Source organism: Vigna unguiculata, chromosome 3 (genome assembly GCF_037176805.1).
Source record: "Vigna unguiculata cultivar grain cowpea cultivar isolate G323 ecotype 2 chromosome 3, ASM3717680v1, whole genome shotgun sequence".
Lineage (NCBI taxonomy): Eukaryota > Viridiplantae > Streptophyta > Magnoliopsida > Fabales > Fabaceae > Vigna > Vigna unguiculata.
In genome coordinates, this window is record NC_140794.1 from 23060929 (window position 1) to 23078764 (window position 17836).

At 30.1% G+C, this 17836-nt stretch overlaps 1 protein-coding gene across 1 annotated transcript in view; it reads left to right on the top strand.

Annotated features, from left to right (window-relative positions):
- The first annotated feature begins 4482 nt into the window (after positions 1-4482).
- The window catches only part of LOC114175174 (uncharacterized), a 29966-nt gene continuing 16612 nt past the window's right edge, over positions 4483-17836 (top strand). Inside the window, exon 1 of the mRNA XM_085670301.1 lies at positions 4483-4539. Coding sequence (XP_085526427.1) covers positions 4483-4539 — 57 coding nt within the window. The remainder of the gene's footprint in view (positions 4540-17836) is intronic.

Genomic DNA, 17836 nt, shown 5'->3' on the forward strand with positions numbered 1-17836 from the left:
GAATAAAACTAAGCGCTTTTTTGAAACTAGAAAAACAAAATAGGCTTAAATATATTTGAAGTCCCTGAACTTGAATGTGAAATTGGAATTCATCCTTGTCCTAAATTTTGATACATTTTGTCTCTAAACATTGAAAATGAATGAATGTATATAGTCCTTTTAATCTAATAGAGTTAATTTATATTATGTGATAAATAGCATCGCAGACTAGCATTTGACCTATAACGTGTCAAACGGTATAAACAACTCAATCACCAATTTGAACTATTGTTAGATATGTCAGGAATTTTTAACTCAATTGGGTTAGAATGATTATATTCATTTATTTTTAAAGTTCAGAGACCAAACTACATCAAAGTTTAGGACAATGACGAATTCCAATTTCGCGTCAAAATTCAAGGACTAAAAAAATATTTAACCCAATAGGAAGCAAATCAACAATGATAGTTGTACTTCCCCTCCATCCAAGCTGGAGAATATTATTAAATAAATATAATATTCTCATAATATCCTACCATATGTACATATTATTCTCGTAATAAATATGATTATAATATATCATAAAATATTACACCATAATCAATATAATTATGAGCACAATATGTCACTAAATATGATAATTAATATACATATACAAAAATAATAAATTAAATGGAGTATAAACTGTCAATCATGATATTACTAAGTATAATTTTCCAATCATATCGCATACTCATATAGAGTACTCACATTCTATCTCATATAATTTTATTTTCTCATGCTCATAAAGCACTCTTATATTTTGCATGTGGATCTTCCCATACCCGTCTGAAGTATCAAATAAAAGACTAACTATAATAAATGAGATTATTTCACTATTTATTTTAGACATTTGGGAAAATCTTATGTGCTTTTCTATTACTTGTATTATACGAAGTACAACACAAAAAGTAAGACAAAAACAAAAAGTAAAATAAAATGTGGCTAATTATCTAATCCTTGGTCTTGCAAGAAATGAGTTTAACTTAAAACAAAATTATTTTTTATTCCAATTACAATTTAATTATTTGCATGAGATTATGTTGGCTAATTTTGCTTCATTTATATGTTTTAGTATTTTTCTGGTCTAAATTGTTTGATTACTATATCATCTTATTCTACATATTCTACCTTTATATTATGTGTTTTAGTTTATGTTTTTCTTTTCCCTACCAACCAAGGTAGAATTATAAAACCCTACCAATCAAGTTAGAAGTATAAATCCCTACAAACCAAGGTTGAAATATAAATTTCTACCAATCAATGTAGAAATATAAATTCCTACAAACAAGGTAGAAGTACCCGAGACTCTCTAAATTTGGAAGATCATATACTCGTTTTTAATATGACAATCCATATCATTTTCAATGGAAAATTTAGGTACACTTTTGCATTCTATTGGGGTATGTCTCAAAATTTATAAGTTCCAAATGTAACTCCAATTGCAAATGATATTAATATTGATATTGGTTTGTGAGAAGATCGTTTTCTTGATAATGATCCCTTCTTTCATATATTCCTTAGTTTTTGTAGTACTTAGCTCACACAGTTTGCCATCATGTAGATTTAGACATTGGAAACCCCATTTGACGAATATGAGAATGAATGGGTTTTGATGATAATAAAACATATGATGAAACAAACAAAGATAAGTGAGTACACATATGATCCAAATAACTAAGAATGATTAAGATTAATATTCAAATAAGCATTGGACATAGAAAGGTACAACTAAGTCAAAGTATTTTTAGACACTCATAAGTAACCATTAGACAACCATGTTCTTTATTGTGAATATATATATATATATATATATATATATATATATATATATATATATATATATTATGTGTGTGTATGTATTGTTTGTTCAATTTAACTTTTGGAAATATCTAAAAAATATATGTTCAAGTGTGTTTTCAAAACTGCAACATATACATCCTTTTGAGTGCTTTTAAATCGCATCTTTGAGTTCATACTTGTTATTATTTCATTAACAAGTTCATAGAGTTAGGTTTCCATTATCTTTGCTTGAGTTTTATATTCTCTATTTTGCTTCCATTAGGTTTCTTCCATGTTTTGTGCTTCTTGTTTTCTTTGAGTTTAAAGTAAATATATACTGCATTTTGGTGACTAGTGGTCTCAAATAGCCTACAAAAAAAAGGAGTGAAAAATAGTTTGCAAAAGATCAAAAGAAAAGATAGAAAAGAAGTACTCAAAGAGTCATGAAAAATATGCAAATGACCACCACTACTATTGTTTTTAGTATGCTTGAAATGCTTGCATTTGGAACTATTTTGGAGTGAACTAAAATTACTTTCTAATAGCGTAGTCTCGACCTTGATGCTAAAAGAGTGACCTAGGGCACCATTATCTCATTGATTGTGTAGACAAGAAGCACACCACTTCATATTCTAGTTGATTTCAGTTTTGTTCATATATTATAGTGTCTTTCCTTAGGTGACTCTATTTGTGTAATTAACATTTTTTCTTAGCTTTTATTTTTATTGCTTGTCATTCCTTGTTGCTCTAGGAATTTTCAAGTTGAATTCCTTTTGAATGAGCTTTTATTCATTTTAGACCTTTTCTTGCTTTCTCCTTAGCTTCTTCTTAGTTTTTGTGCTTATTTTGTGTGCAGGCTCTCTTTTGAGTTGCACCAACCCTTGAGGTAGCATCTTAGGGGGTGGAATCCTAAAGTGGACTTAAAGCCTTGGTGTAGGAAACAAAAAGAAAAAGAGAGAAACACTTGAGGAAAACACTTCATTTGGTTGTATTCTCATATCTTATCTTTATTTAAGTTGTAATTTGTTTCTTGTTTTACCTCTTGTAATCTTGACCTAATAAGGTGCCTTGAGGGAGCCTTTGGTGTTCAATCTCATCTCCTAATTAGAACCTTAATTTCTTATAGTGAATTGCTTTTAGTTGGTGAGAGTTTTAAAGGTTCTAAGTGCCTTCTAACCTTACCATTAGGTCGCATAGTTAGTTTACTTGCTTCCTTTAATTTCTTATAGTTTAGTGTGTATCTACTTGCTTATCAAACATAATTTCGTTTGAGACGTTTGGTGCAAAAGGGCTTGAGGTAAACTTTGGCTAGTAAAGACTTGGTTATTATGTAATCCTTTATGATTCACCTCTCTTTTCTAGAAGTCAACTTGAACTTCTTTTGCCTCCTTAAGTCTCTTGAGGAATTCCTTTTGAAATTCAAGTTTTTGTTGTATTAGAATGCATTGGAGTTTTCATCTCCTTTGCATCTTCTACGTTAACTTCTTAAGAAGTTCTCTAACATATATGGTTTGATGGATGTATATATGATCCTTAGCTTGTTTTATTTGCAGATCATGGAAAAACTTTAACTTTCCCATCATACTCATCTTGAACTATATTTTCATTATCTTTGAAATTCTTCACACATTTTCTCATTGGTTGCACCTAAGATAATATCATATACATAAATTTGCACAAGTATGTAATCATCTAAATAGATTTTGATGATACAAAATGTATAGTGAAACAAACAAAGATAACTTAATATACATAAGTTCCACATAAGCTTGTACCAATTAATTAGATCTTAGATAAAGCACTGGACATTGAAAGGGTTGGTCAAGTAATAAAATTCATTAGCCATATGAACATGAACATTAGATGACCCAAGATATTGTGAAATGATTGCTAGTGAATATTAATATGTATGTGTATGTGTTTTGATAAGCTAATGTGTATTCAATGAGTTTAAACCAAGCATAACACAATAAAGAAAAATTTAATGTTTGAAAGAAAGAAGCAAAAGCAAGATTTAGACAAGCTCAACTGAAAGCACTAGTTAGACGAGTTGAAGGTTGGATTAGACGATCAAGCCATCAGATGACTCTAGTTCTACACAAGTGTTAGATGACTTGGATTAGTTGAATGTATTAGAAAACTCAAGACTACAAGTTAAAATAAAAGGATCATGTGACTTTAATAGTGTAGAGCGAAATGAGTGAAATAGACAACTACATTGACCAAACACTCGTTTACGTTTTTCCCAATTTCTCAAAGTGTCACATTCATTTTCGTTTTGGATCTCCCAAATCGATTTCATTTCGCCAAGAATGGATCGATCTCATCATTACTACGAAAAATGAATTCCTAGTTGTTCTCCTCCTCTTCTCTCACTCTCTATCTTCACTCTTCAGGTGAGAAATTCTTTCTCTCTATACTATTTTTTTTCTTCTCTTTCCATTATTAATGTTTGATTATTCTATTTTAGTTGAGAAGTTTTGTGTCCTCTTGTAGCAGATTTAATCGAGCAAAGTTACAAACCCTAGTTTTTGAGAATGGGTCAGATTTAGTATTTTGAAAAGTAATTCAATGACACGTATGAATACAGGTATACACGCTTGAATCCATTTTCTTTACCTTTCTAATATTATTTTTATTTCAATGATTTGTATATTGATGTTAATTTTGTTGTTTAGACACATGGTTCTACCTCCTGAAGTGGCTAAAATGCTTCCTAAGAATCTGCTTCTTTCTGGAGTAAGTTGATTGTTTTTTTTTTCTGTTTTTTTTTTCAATTTGATTTTGTGTGTTTGATAGCCATTCATGTTTTATATTTTTAAATTTAAAGTTAGTTTACAGAGAACCTATCCTTGAAAAGTGAAGAAAACTTTAATAGCATTGGTTTAGGTATAGCTCAAAAGAATCAGAAAGTGAAGCAACTTATGAATTCACTACTTCAATTTTTTTACATCATTAGTCATAAAAATCTTGTTTGTTTATAACTTGAATTAAATTTATGATTCTCTTTAAATTTTTGTGATATGTCTTCTATGTTGCCAATTTCGGGGATGCTTTTTTAGGCAATTTTATCGGTGTGTGGGCAAGGTTGACTACTTGGCTTTGCGCAATGGATTTATCACTGTGAGACTCCGCAATATTACATGTTCTTTTAAAGCTGAATTTGCCTTCCTCTTTTGACAGTGCATTATGTGTAGGTACACCTGTTGGAAGTAAATTTAATTTCCAAAAGTATATCAAAAGATCCTTGGGGGATGACTTCAAGGTTGTTGTTAGTGTGAGGTAACTCTTGTAAACATTGAATTAGTAGCATTATATTGTATATATGATTTTTCCTATGGTAACTTGTTTGACATACTTGCTCACTATGTTGTTGACAGTCCCATCCTCTAGGCTTCATTTGTTGTATTCCCGCTACTAAATGTTAATGGTGAGCAACAGTTTTCTTAATGGAGTTTTATGGAATTCACAATTATTCAGTTGAAGGATAACAGTTGGTTTACCTTGTAAAAATTTGCAGGATGGCATGCTATGTTTTGGGCATCCTTAATTCCTATTGTGGTAAGTATTCTATTTCTAATAATATAATTTTTATTTAGACTGATTGGTAGACTTAGTAGAATTGCTTTCATAGTGGTTTGTTTTTGGAAAGTTGCCTTAGTTGCATGCAGTCATCCCTAGCTTGCCTTAATTATAGTCTCACGGGTTGTGTTTAGAACACATTGACTAGAAATGTGACTTAAATATAACTTAATTTGGGTTATTCTAATCTTATAAATGGATTTTTTTGGGTGAGTTAGACCCTAGGCCAAAATTCTATAATATTATTAGAGCCTCAACTATATATGACTTATATAAAGCTTATAAAGCAAGGGTAATCCTTCCCTTAAAAACCAATTATGTAGAATTGACTAAAAAGAGAACTTAGATCTAATTGGGTCATCCTAAACTCCTATCACAAATAATGTGACTGAAGAGTGGTAGGTTTCTTATGTAATTGTTTCTTAGAAAATTCATGTTAGATTCCTTTTTTAATCTTAATTATAGTTATTACTTTAGCTTCTCCCCCTGAAGGTTTATTAGGCTCTTTCTAGATGCATTTCTCCACAAGCCTTTGTAGGAAAAGAAAATTAGAAGGTAAAATGACATAATCTTCTTCCATAAATTAAAATTCATGAGTTAAAAATAACTTTTACAAAACTATTTGAAAGAAACATCACAAATTAACATATGTATGGACTAATATTAACTTCTAAGAGTAATCTATTCCCTTTTACCTTGTTCATTTTCCTGTATGTGCTTATGGATAAATTTATCCAAACCTTAATCTATTTCGACTAGCTACACTTGATAGATTTTTGGTTTGAAATCTTGTTCTCTTCCTAACTGCATTATCCTGATTAAATTCTTTTGTCTCCATGATTGATGGATCTGAATTCAGGTTTTTTATGAAGACATTGGGCAAGATAAGCGATTAGGAATAGCAAAATTACCACTTATTGGCCTGAAAGTAGAAACTAAAAATGAGTTTGAGTTGAGATTGCTGTCATCACTTGATACACTGAAAGCGAAAGACAAAAGACACTTAAATTTCACTTATTTTACTTTGTACACAAGTCTCTTATGATGTATTTTATTTTTTCAACATTATGTATTTTTTTAAATTTACATTATAATTGTTGATACTTTATCAAATCATTAATCAAATTAATTTTGTTTAATTTTTGTATAATTTATGAATTTATATATTTTATTTATTTTATTATAAAATTAATTTCATTAAATTAATAAATTATAAATGCAGATGGATAATTACAAATAGAGGAGGTTTCAAACCTCCACAAAGTAATAGTCACCAATTGAGAAGGTTAAAACCCTCCACAAATCAACCTCCGCAATATAACTCGGATACCAGGGGTTATCTAAAACCTCCGCGAATAGCTTATGGCAACTCTAATTGTGGAAGTTTAGAAAACCCCCGCAAATTAATTTGCGAAGGGTGAAAACCCCTGCAGATCGAAAAAAAACCCTCCACTAAATAATAATTTTTTTGTAGTGTTATCCTGTCACATTAAATTGTTAGAGAGTGATATTGGATTAAGCAAAACCATCGTAAATCCTTCACTATGTGAAGTGAACACTGTGAGCATTATTATAACTCTCCTACATGAGAGACCATTTGATTATTGCATTGTGAGTTCTTGATCTCAAGGGGAGATTGAGATAGAATAGCTGGAGAGGTTTGTGCTCATGTTCATACTAAACTTGTGAACCTAGATAGGTTGATACTCATTGCTATTCAAAGGTTTCGATTAATGAATTTCTTAATCAAGTGACTTAAGATACTAGATTTAGCCTCAAGTAGAGGTGAACTAGTATAAATCCTTGTGTGTATTCTTCTCTTCTTTACTCCTTACTAAATTTTAATTATTGTAATATGTATGCACAAAATTAAATATCAAATGTCCACAAGCTTTATTCAACACCCTTTCTAGATCCACTTTGTACTAACATAGCTTTGATCAAGGATAGGTATTGCATCGAGGGAGAGCTCTTATTCTATGAGTTTTCATGCTTTGTACTTGTGTTTGAAGACTCGTTGCAATGAAAGAATCACGTTCAATGTGGCCATCACAAAGAAGGGGAGATTGTTAGTCAAGTCATGCTTCTTGGAAGAATTTATAAAATCTATTTTTTGTGGTGATGTTTGAAGATGATATTAAAGATGTATTACTTGTTATTACTTTCATTGCATGTGTTTTTTAGTTTTGTACATGAGGTAAATTACCATTACCTCAATCTAGTACACAATCTTAATCATAAAACTTGTTTTGAAAAGATAAAATGGTTTGGAAAAAAATAATTTTAGTTTAATCGATGAAGCTTTTATGTAATTGAATATTTTATTAGTATAGTAAAGGGTTTTAGTCGTGATGATTTTGGTTATGTGGCTTCGGTTCTACAACTGAGGTATATCAGGGCAAGGTGAAAATGGGTAGCTTTTCTATCTCGATTGAAGACTAAGGTAGAAAGGTCCATATTATGCTTCAATTTTGTAAAACTGAAGCATAATACCATTTAAATTAAAAAAAATAAAAAACTAAAGGACCTATTGCCTTTGTTGTGAGCATAACTGAGGCGGAATAGTAATAAAATTAAAAAATAATAAATCTAAAAGGACATTATGTCTCAGTTTTAACTGTTGACATGAGAAGCCAAGGTGGTATGCTTCTTGAAGATTTGGTGAAGATTTAATGAAGCCCTTTTGAACTATCTTGAAGCCATTATCATTGGAATGAAGCCTACATTGATAAAGGAAAGGAGATTTAATGGTATTCATGTTGATCAAGGCTGGAACGTGTGCTCTCCACATAGTTACATCATTAAGAAAGTGTATTTGAAGTTTGTAATTCATATTATAGATCTTGGATCAATTCGTGATCTTGGATCAATTCTTGGACCTTTTTGCTTGGTTTGAAGCTTGGAGAAGGTGGTTTGTGGTAGGCTGGGTTGTGCTACCACTGAGGTTTGATCTTTCTCAAGCTTTGTGTGTGTGCCTGGTGGTTTTCCAGGTCTGTAAGAGGGTTTTTGTTGTGCTGGTATGATTCTTGTGTGATTCAAGAGTCTTTTGTGTGGTTTTTGCATATTTTGAAAGTGTAAAGGTGGATACTTTGTAAGTCTTTTGAAATAGTGCAAAGTCAAGCTTAGGTTACCTTGACAAACTAGATGTAGCTTAGGTTTGAGTGAACCAATATAAAAATCTCATGGTCTCCTCTCTTCTCTAACCTTTCTCTCTTGCATATTCATTTTAAAGTTTCAAGAACTTGTGTTTTAATCATCTTTTTCATGTTTTTGCATGTTTTCATGACATCTGCAGTATTGAGCATGTTTGCATAATCATTTAGAACATGTCTTGATCATTCTTGTGCATTGTTATTGGTTTAAAACTCGAATATGCATTTCTGCATTTTTTCCAGTATTTCAGTCGATTGTTTTTCTATTTCAATCGGTTGATTATACCAGAACATAATCTGTTTAGTAAAATCAATCAATTAACTCTGTTTTTAACCGATTGAAAGTATACAGTTCAGTAGTGTTTGCATCCTAACTTGGTCATCTAATTGATTCAATTAAAGGTGGTTTTTAGCTTTCAAAGATAGCCTAAATTTTTAACTAGCCAATTCAACCCCTCCCCCCTTCTTGGCATTTCAACCATTTCAAAACTAACATTAACTACAACTAAGGAAGAATAGTTAAAAAAATTAAAAACATTATTAAATCTAAAATGACATTATGTCTTAGTTTTGACCACAACCAAGGCAGAATGCCCCTTTTTTGCTTCATTCTTGGTATGACTTGAGGAAAAATGTGGTCATTTTTTTAATGCAATTTTTGTTTCTAATACATTCTACACATTAAACCTACAAACAAAATACCAAAAACCATCCAGAAACATAACATTATATTGTTTAAACCAAAATAAGACAAAAATGTTCTTAATATTATTCATTACAAGATCCTGTCCTTCCAATTAATAAATGTATTAAATATTATTGTACATTTGTATAATGTGCTTTGCACAAGCTATTCTTAAATATTTAATAGACTTCTGAGGGATTGGTGTAGTAGTGTCAAATTTCTGCACACAAGACAAAAATTTCAATTAGTATATAAACCAAGACAAAATAACTTATGAGTATTTGATATAATGAAATTATTACTATTTCCCAACTACTTGTCATACGAGCACAAACAATAGTTGACATCCATTGCATTACATAGTAACTGCATTCATATAAATCGGTTTGTTTATTACACTACAAGGAATACATAAATATAAATATTGAGGAAGAAAATAAATCGAACAATTATAATACTATAGACCAAAACAACCAAACTTGGAGAGCCAACAATCCAAGCCTTTTTGCCTTAGGAGTTGATTTCCCTAATAACATGCATTGTCCAACAAATGAACTATGAAAAGGCTAATGTTTTAAAATACACTTATATAAGAAAGAAAGTTCATCAAATTGAGGTTCTTACCAATCTATTACTTGTCTAAGATGGTTAGGGGGAGTCCTATGCAAGGAACAAAGCCACACATCATTGCTGTCCTTTATGGAAACCACAAAAGTTGCCAATGACGCTTCAATTTAAAACAAATTCATTGTTATACCTTAAAATGATAGATTATAAAGTCCTCTAATTTGTCTTCTTGAAGTCGATCTTCCATAGTTGAAACAACAACATTTTCAGTTTGAGCGACAATTAGAAAGTTTATTAATTTGTATGTCCATGTTGTATAACTTCGAAGGAAACCATCACAAATAATGTGTTCCCTAATTTTGGATGCATTCAACTTTCTCTCGTTCAAACAGTAAACATAAGGACATACAAACTTCATTTCATCATCACTTTTACCCTTATTACGTTGCGCAAATTGTATAAATTCTTTGGTTAAATTACTCTTTTGGTCCCTCTATTTGTCAAGAAATTTCAGTTTGGTCCTCAAGTTTTTCGTTGTCTCAACTTGGTCCTCATTTTCTTAAAAATGATTCAATTTGGTCCTTGTTGTTAATTTTGACCAGACGATGTTAAAGTCAACGACACATGTCAATTTTTGGTTTTTCTTGAATTTTTTTGAATTTTTTTTTTTGAATTTTTTTTTAAATTTTTTTTATTTTTTACACATGTCACTTCATAGTTGTGCCACGTGTCAAAATGACATAATTTGTTTCCTATATTTGTTTTTAGTTTCAATTTAGTCCCATTTTTTGTAAAAATGAAGCAATATTGTCCCTTCTTAGATTGACACTCAATTTAATCTTTGTATACAACTTATGATGATATTCTTAATAAAATTAACGTTTTTATTAAATATTTGTAGAAATATTTTTAAACAAGTTTTTTTTTAAGTTTTATTATTAAACAAAGTTAAACCCCAAACTTAATTTCAAAAAAATTAACAATTTTGTCATCATATATAAAGGCATCAAGTGTATCATATTATACAAACTTAGTGAAGATTAAAAATCAAATAAATTGTCACACATAAGTTTTGGAACTAAATTTCAAGTTCAAAACAAAATCAAAGTCTAATGTTTTGTATAGAATTTAAAGTTAACTTAAAATATTTATAGACATATTTAAGAAAAACGTTAATTTTAGTAAGAATATCACCATAAGATTTATAAAAAAGGTAAATTTAGTGTCAATTTAATAAAGGACAATATTAATTAATTTTTACAAAAATTGTGACTGAATTGAAACTAAAAATAAATAAAGACCAAATTGAGTCATTTTGATATGTGGCACAATTGTGAAATGACACGTGTAAAAAAATTTTAATTTTTGAAATTAAGTTTGGGGTTTAACTTTGTTTAATAATAAAACTTAAAAAAAACTTGTTTAAAAATATTTCTATAAATATTTAATAAAAACGTCAATTTTATTAAGAATATCATCATAAGTTATATACAAAGATTAAATTGAGTGTCAATCTAAGGAGGAACAATATTGCTTCATTTTTACAAAAATTGAGACTAAATTGAAACTAAAAACAAATATAGGGATCACATTGAGTCATTTTGACACGTGACACAACTATGAAATGACATGTGTAAAAAATTAAAAAATTCAAAAAAAAAATAAAAATTCAAAAAAACTAGAAATTGACACGTGGCGTTGACTTTAACACTGTCTGGTCAAAAAACTAGAAATTCACACCTTTAATAACCTTTAAATGAATGACCACCTCACTTTTGTATTCAAGGTATGACCTATTCCATTCAAGAACATTCACTTTCTTTATTTTACTGATACATATTAATTTTAATAAATATATCTAAAATTTCATGAAATTTTGTCAGCATTTAGCATTGGTCTTCAAGTTATATGAAATTGAAGTGATTATCAACCACAATCAAATGTGCACCCGAAGATCAATACAAAACACAATTAACAAATATTCATGAATATTAATATATATATATATATATATATATATATGCACTAATAAAGTACTAAAAAGTTATTACATTCAAATTATTAATATTATTTCCTTTGTAAAAAAATACACATTCCTTCAAATAAAAACTAGGATATAGTAAATAATTTTCGTATTCAATCTTGAACGAGAAACTAAGGCTAACTCCACACAACAACGATCTCAGATCAAACAAAAGAAATCAATTTATTTAAGCATATAATTAAATAAACATACAACAACATACAATTATTTTAACATATAATTAAATCAATTTATCTAACATACAAAAAATAAACAATATACTAAAAAATTATAGGCTCAAAGTAAAAATAAGAACCTGGGAGCATGATTCGTTAGCAACAATGGAGGAGAATGCAATTGTACCCACGTTTTGGAGAGCTACACACAGTCCTACCACAATGCAACAGTACCTGAACATAGAGGTATCAAAAATGTAACCATCAAAAGTAAACATGGACAAAAGTTTAAAAAGTAAACTCTGATAAAATCCATGCCTACTCAATGAGTGGTTCCATCATCACCAATCCCATTTTTAAAAGCAAAAAAAATTACATACCCAATTTCTATCAAAATATAATTTCCATCTCCCAAACCTAAGCATAATGTAGCATCCCAACTTTTGGATGTCACAAAAAGTTATAAAATGAGCACTTTTAGTGGAAACGATTATCGATAAAATGAACTTAGTAAAAATTCACAATTTAATCTATTAAAAACAATGTAGTTCAAACATCCATATTGTCTAATTTTTTTAAATAATAACTACATTGAAAATAAATTACATTTTCTTTAATACGTAATTTAACAACTTAATAAAAAACAACATAAATCTCGAGTTCACCCCTTTCTTTCATCAATCTACTTCATGTCATACTCATCTGCAATATCATCTGCTCTCGTATAACACATGCATCATACAACCATCACACACACAACAAACACACAACACAAATAATAAGGGTAAACTAATCATAAACAATGATGTATAATCGATATTCAGCAAAAAAAAAAAGACATTGCGAATAATATTCAAAGTATACACAACACAACCATCCAAGTAATATACTTAGGCATTATAATCACAATCACATCATGATTAGGAAATAAAGTTCCATAAAGAAATCCCCTCCCAAAGTATACACAACACAACCATTCACTCACTCTTATTTAAGAATGAACATAAAGTACACGAATATAAAGAAATAAGAAGAAGAACCAACAACACACATTCATTCGCCATTCATACATCCCACTCAAAAGAAAAGTAAACCTAAAATCTTATACGTGAATCCCTACACTCACAATTTAAAAGTGATATAATTTCTTTTCTTACAATCTGTGGACCTCCCTACCCTTTATTATGTGATAAAAGATAGTATAGCATAGGAGAAGAATTGAAACTATGAACCGCAACCCATGGACTAACTACATCCCACATGGTTCGAGGTATGGAAACATGCAACAAGCTATCAAAGCTTCAACAACACATTACATATATGGCAATTAGATAAAAACATGAAGAAAGAAAAAGTAACACCAAGCTACACTTTTCTTTAAACATATTGAACCAATAGTTATCACAAAGTATTTACGTGTGGTCATTAAGCTAAAAGGAAACAAAAGTGAATTCATATATGGATTAACATTCCAAATACTATTGGGTTCTCTAGGAACACCAACGTATTAAAAGGTTTAGCATTTAACAACACCACCTGCACGCGAGTCTGCACCATGGTTTTCTACCAAACAAACCAAATCTTGATATGTAAAATAAAAGAAAAAAAACAAAAACGGCCCCACCATGCTAAAGTCAAATCACCAAAAGAAAGAGAGCAAATTATGCCTAAGAAGAAGAAAGGAAATGTGAATATTGCAACCAAATGCACATTAATTACAAAAGAAGAATAAAGAAAATAAAACAATAAGACTATCCCATCATGCAACGTCCTATCAAACTAAAGATATACAACATATTAAGAACAAAGCCTTTTAAGTGTGGTCTGCACCAAAACAGGAGGAAGGAAAAAAAAACTAATTTCACAAGTGAGTCATGGTCTCCTAAACATGTTATGAAGCAAAAAGAAAAAAAACAAAGGTCATCCTAAAAGTCCGACTACAACAACGTGATAGTGGGTTTAGGAAAAACAACAGCTAACCACCACTATAAGTTTTTGAAATCCATAATAGATCACCAAGAAGAACACAAAGGAACCATATTTTCACGCAAAATCTCACACGTGAAAATAGAAATGAAACCAAGTTTCATGTGGGTGTCTTCTACCAAGCACATGGGATACGTAATAGTAAAACATTGAAGAAAAGGGATAACCAGACTAGGCCTATACTATATATACGTCTCCAATCCAAGGAACAAGAACCAAAACGTTGCCCTTGGGAACCCAATATTTGAATACGGACCATCTTTTGGCAGCATTAACATACCACCTCAAAAATTGTAATGATATACATGAAAAAAATATTGAAAACAAAAGTTGTATTCTCAACCCCACGACCATGAAAATGCACTACAACAAAAAGAATACTTCTATGACTACCATGATTTTCGAAAAACATCTTCACATACAGGAATCTCATTCGTGATCGAGAACAAAAACCCATGTGATCTATGTATATAAAGTAGTCCATCCCCATTTAACAAGTTTAACCATTTTTTTTAAAAGAACAAAAAAAACATGCATCAAAAGAACAGGAATATTACATAGCTGCATCCCTGGACAACGGATGCAAGAGCAAAACAACACGAGGATTCCCAACTTCCAAAACATGCATGGCATTCATCACCAACAAAAACGAGAGAATAAGCAGAAAACATGTATACACACATAATAAGCAACAAGATTAAGCTTCCCCTACCTATTTAGCAGCTTTCAACCTACGTTTTTCTTTAAGCTCCAACCTTCACTCTTCACGGTTTCTCTATAACCTTTGCTTTACCTAAAGGGTTGAGGGTTTGCCATAAACATCCTTCATTTTGTGATTTTCCCCTATTAGGTTAAGTAATCTCACTATTTTATTTTGGGCCCTTCACATGTAAAACCCAACAGTTGGTTTCTAGGAGTTGCTAATAATATGCCATATCTTTTCTTTCCCATGGAACATTAGCGTACACATGACCTTAGAAACTAGAAGAGAGAAAAAAAAAAGAAAAAGAGTAAACAAATACAACCTTTTCCTTGGCCAGCAGGACTCAAAGCTATGGCCCTTGCACTACCCAAACACACACACACCAGCCATTATGCCACTCGTTATCTCATTATAATATGCACACTACAAATTTATATACACATATGTTCCATATTTTATATAATATTGATAATTAAAATAAATAAAAGTAATAACTTCAATCACTCAAATAATTATTCCATATGTCATAATTAAATTAAAATCACTAATTTAACAAATTAACAATCTTAATCAAGCCATTAATTTTTCTCATGGGTTTCTCTTTATTCTAAATTTTCCTAGGTCTTACACATAGCATATTCAACCCATTACACACCTAAGCAAAGCATATTCAACCAAAGCAAAATATTACAACCAAAAATGAAATTCGGTATGATGCAAGAATGGACTAAAAATGCGCAAAAGCAATGACCAAAAAAGAAATACAAAAGAAAGAAAAATGCAAGAAAATATCGTACAAGGAGGGGGTTCAACAGTGGATAACAATCGCGGCATAGTGGCAATCCATTGTTGGTGCAACCGCAATGGAACTAGTGCAGAAGCGAAAGTAGTGGCGCAACTCTCGTCGTCGAGGAAGAAGGAAGACGAAAAAGAAAAATGAACGTGTAGACGAAGAACAATGAAATCTAAATTTGATTTGGGGATCTTTTCCCTAGATTCTACCTCGGTTATTTACTTAAACGAGGTGTGAAAACCCTTCTTTCCTCGGCTATTTACATAATCGAAGCATGTACACCATTATGCCTCAGTTCTAAGATAAACTAAGGCCATTTAACGAATAAAATAATTAAAAAAATTGGAAGTTGTGTAAACCTTTTATGCTTCAGTTTGGGAGGAACCAAAGCGCAAAACTCTACATTCAAATTAAAAAAATGAAAATAGCAGGAATTTTCAAATTTTGGAAGACTTTATACTTCAGTTATATTAGAACCGATGCAAAAAAAGGCTTTTTATGCTTCAGTTAATTGGACAATCGAGGCATAAGAGTTCGCTAAAGTTGCAAAATTGCCACCACGTTTGAATATGCTTTTGTTTCGCTATAATTGAGGCATAAATGGCAATTTAAACAACCCTAAATCTACATTAGTAATATGTTTTCATAATAAGATAATCAATTATTGGTTTTGATAATAAATTAAAATTAAGAACAAACAAATGAGTTTTTAGCTTGTCTTTAAGGATAATCAATTAACAAACTTAATAATCAATTAATATGTTTGTAAGATTTTCCAAAAATGATGAAGCACGGAATAATTGATTAATTTGAAACATAATTGATTAAAACAAAGAGCGTTTTCACTTATATTTAACCTTTTTTTAGATTAATTGATTAAATGTATTTGAATAAGTTTAAAAACAAGTTTTTGAAAACTCTATGAATTGAACCTTTGATTCAATTTGAGATAAATTTTATCAAACATTACAAAACCTAATGTAAAACATTTATAAAGAAAGAGCTAAGCTATTTTTACATTACTCCAATCCAATAATTATTTAAGAAATTTTTCAACTATTTTTCTCAAAGAGTAAGAGGTTATGTATTATTTCTTGAACTTCACGTATGGTTGCTTTTGTTATAGTTGGTAACTTCTTTAAATTACTAGGTTGTTAGGTTAATCCCATATCGTAAATTTTCAAGGTTAAGTTTTTGTTCTCTTGAAGTTTATTCAATATTTTTTGTTATTGTATTCCTCTTCCTTGAGTGTGATCATGAGTTAGTCTACTTGTTTCCTATGTTGTATATATGCTTCACATGTATTGAATGTTTCTAAGCGACATATAAAGACAATTGATTTTGATTGTTTTAAGCTTGAATAGGTAAGACTGAATGCGAGGATTTGTTGTGATCTTAACCAACATAAATCTTTTAGTAATGTTTCTCAACCTTTCTCAATCTTTTCATATGATTCGACAATTAATTTCTTTCAGGTTTTTTAATTAGACTTATTATTCTTAAAAGAGTTTAAGAAATGGGTTAATTTTTTTATAAATTTTTCAAAACCAATTCATGTCCTCTTGGTTTAATTTAGCCTTAGTCTCTTATCCAACCGTCATACTTGGCTAAGACTAAGTATTGTTTGGACACAATCACCTCCTAATTAAAATTAAGTATTGCTTGGATTACAATCACTCCTGGCTAACACAATTTACAAAGAAAGCTATCTAAAAATATTACATGTTCACTTAAATAAAGAGGGGTAAAGTCCTAAGTGTATACAAATGAAGTTCACTATTATGGATTAGCTAAGTAAGACGAATAATTTTTTTTTTCACATTTAGGGCACAATGATTACTTAAAGATTTAAATAGTGTTAAAATGTTATTGTGTCAAACTTTCTTCTTCAAAGGTATCTTCTACTTTTAAAGGATTAGAAGAAAGAGTCATGACAATCCTTTCTAGTTGTTTAGATCTCCACAGAATGTCTTTTTTCTTCATATTGTGACTATTGACTTTCAAGCGTAAAGATGCATTAAATTCTCTTCATGCAACATTAATTGCATATCTCTTTTTCAAGCAACATTATGAACATGGCATGACTTATCAAGCCTAGGTCGGATAACTTTTATCCAAATTCGAATAAAGAGCATAACAGTACGAGGTTGATGAACTTTGTAGAGTTGATATCTAGTTTTTTCATAGAAGTTGTTAGTGAGGATTAACTTTAGCATATTCTTCTAGGAATATTTAATATAAACAAGCCATCATGGGATCTTCTTGTAAGATGGGAGAAAAATTAATATTCTCTAACACATATAAAAATGATTTTGAATAATATTTGAGTTGTTCCATGAAATTCTTACAGTTGCATCTCTTTATCATTT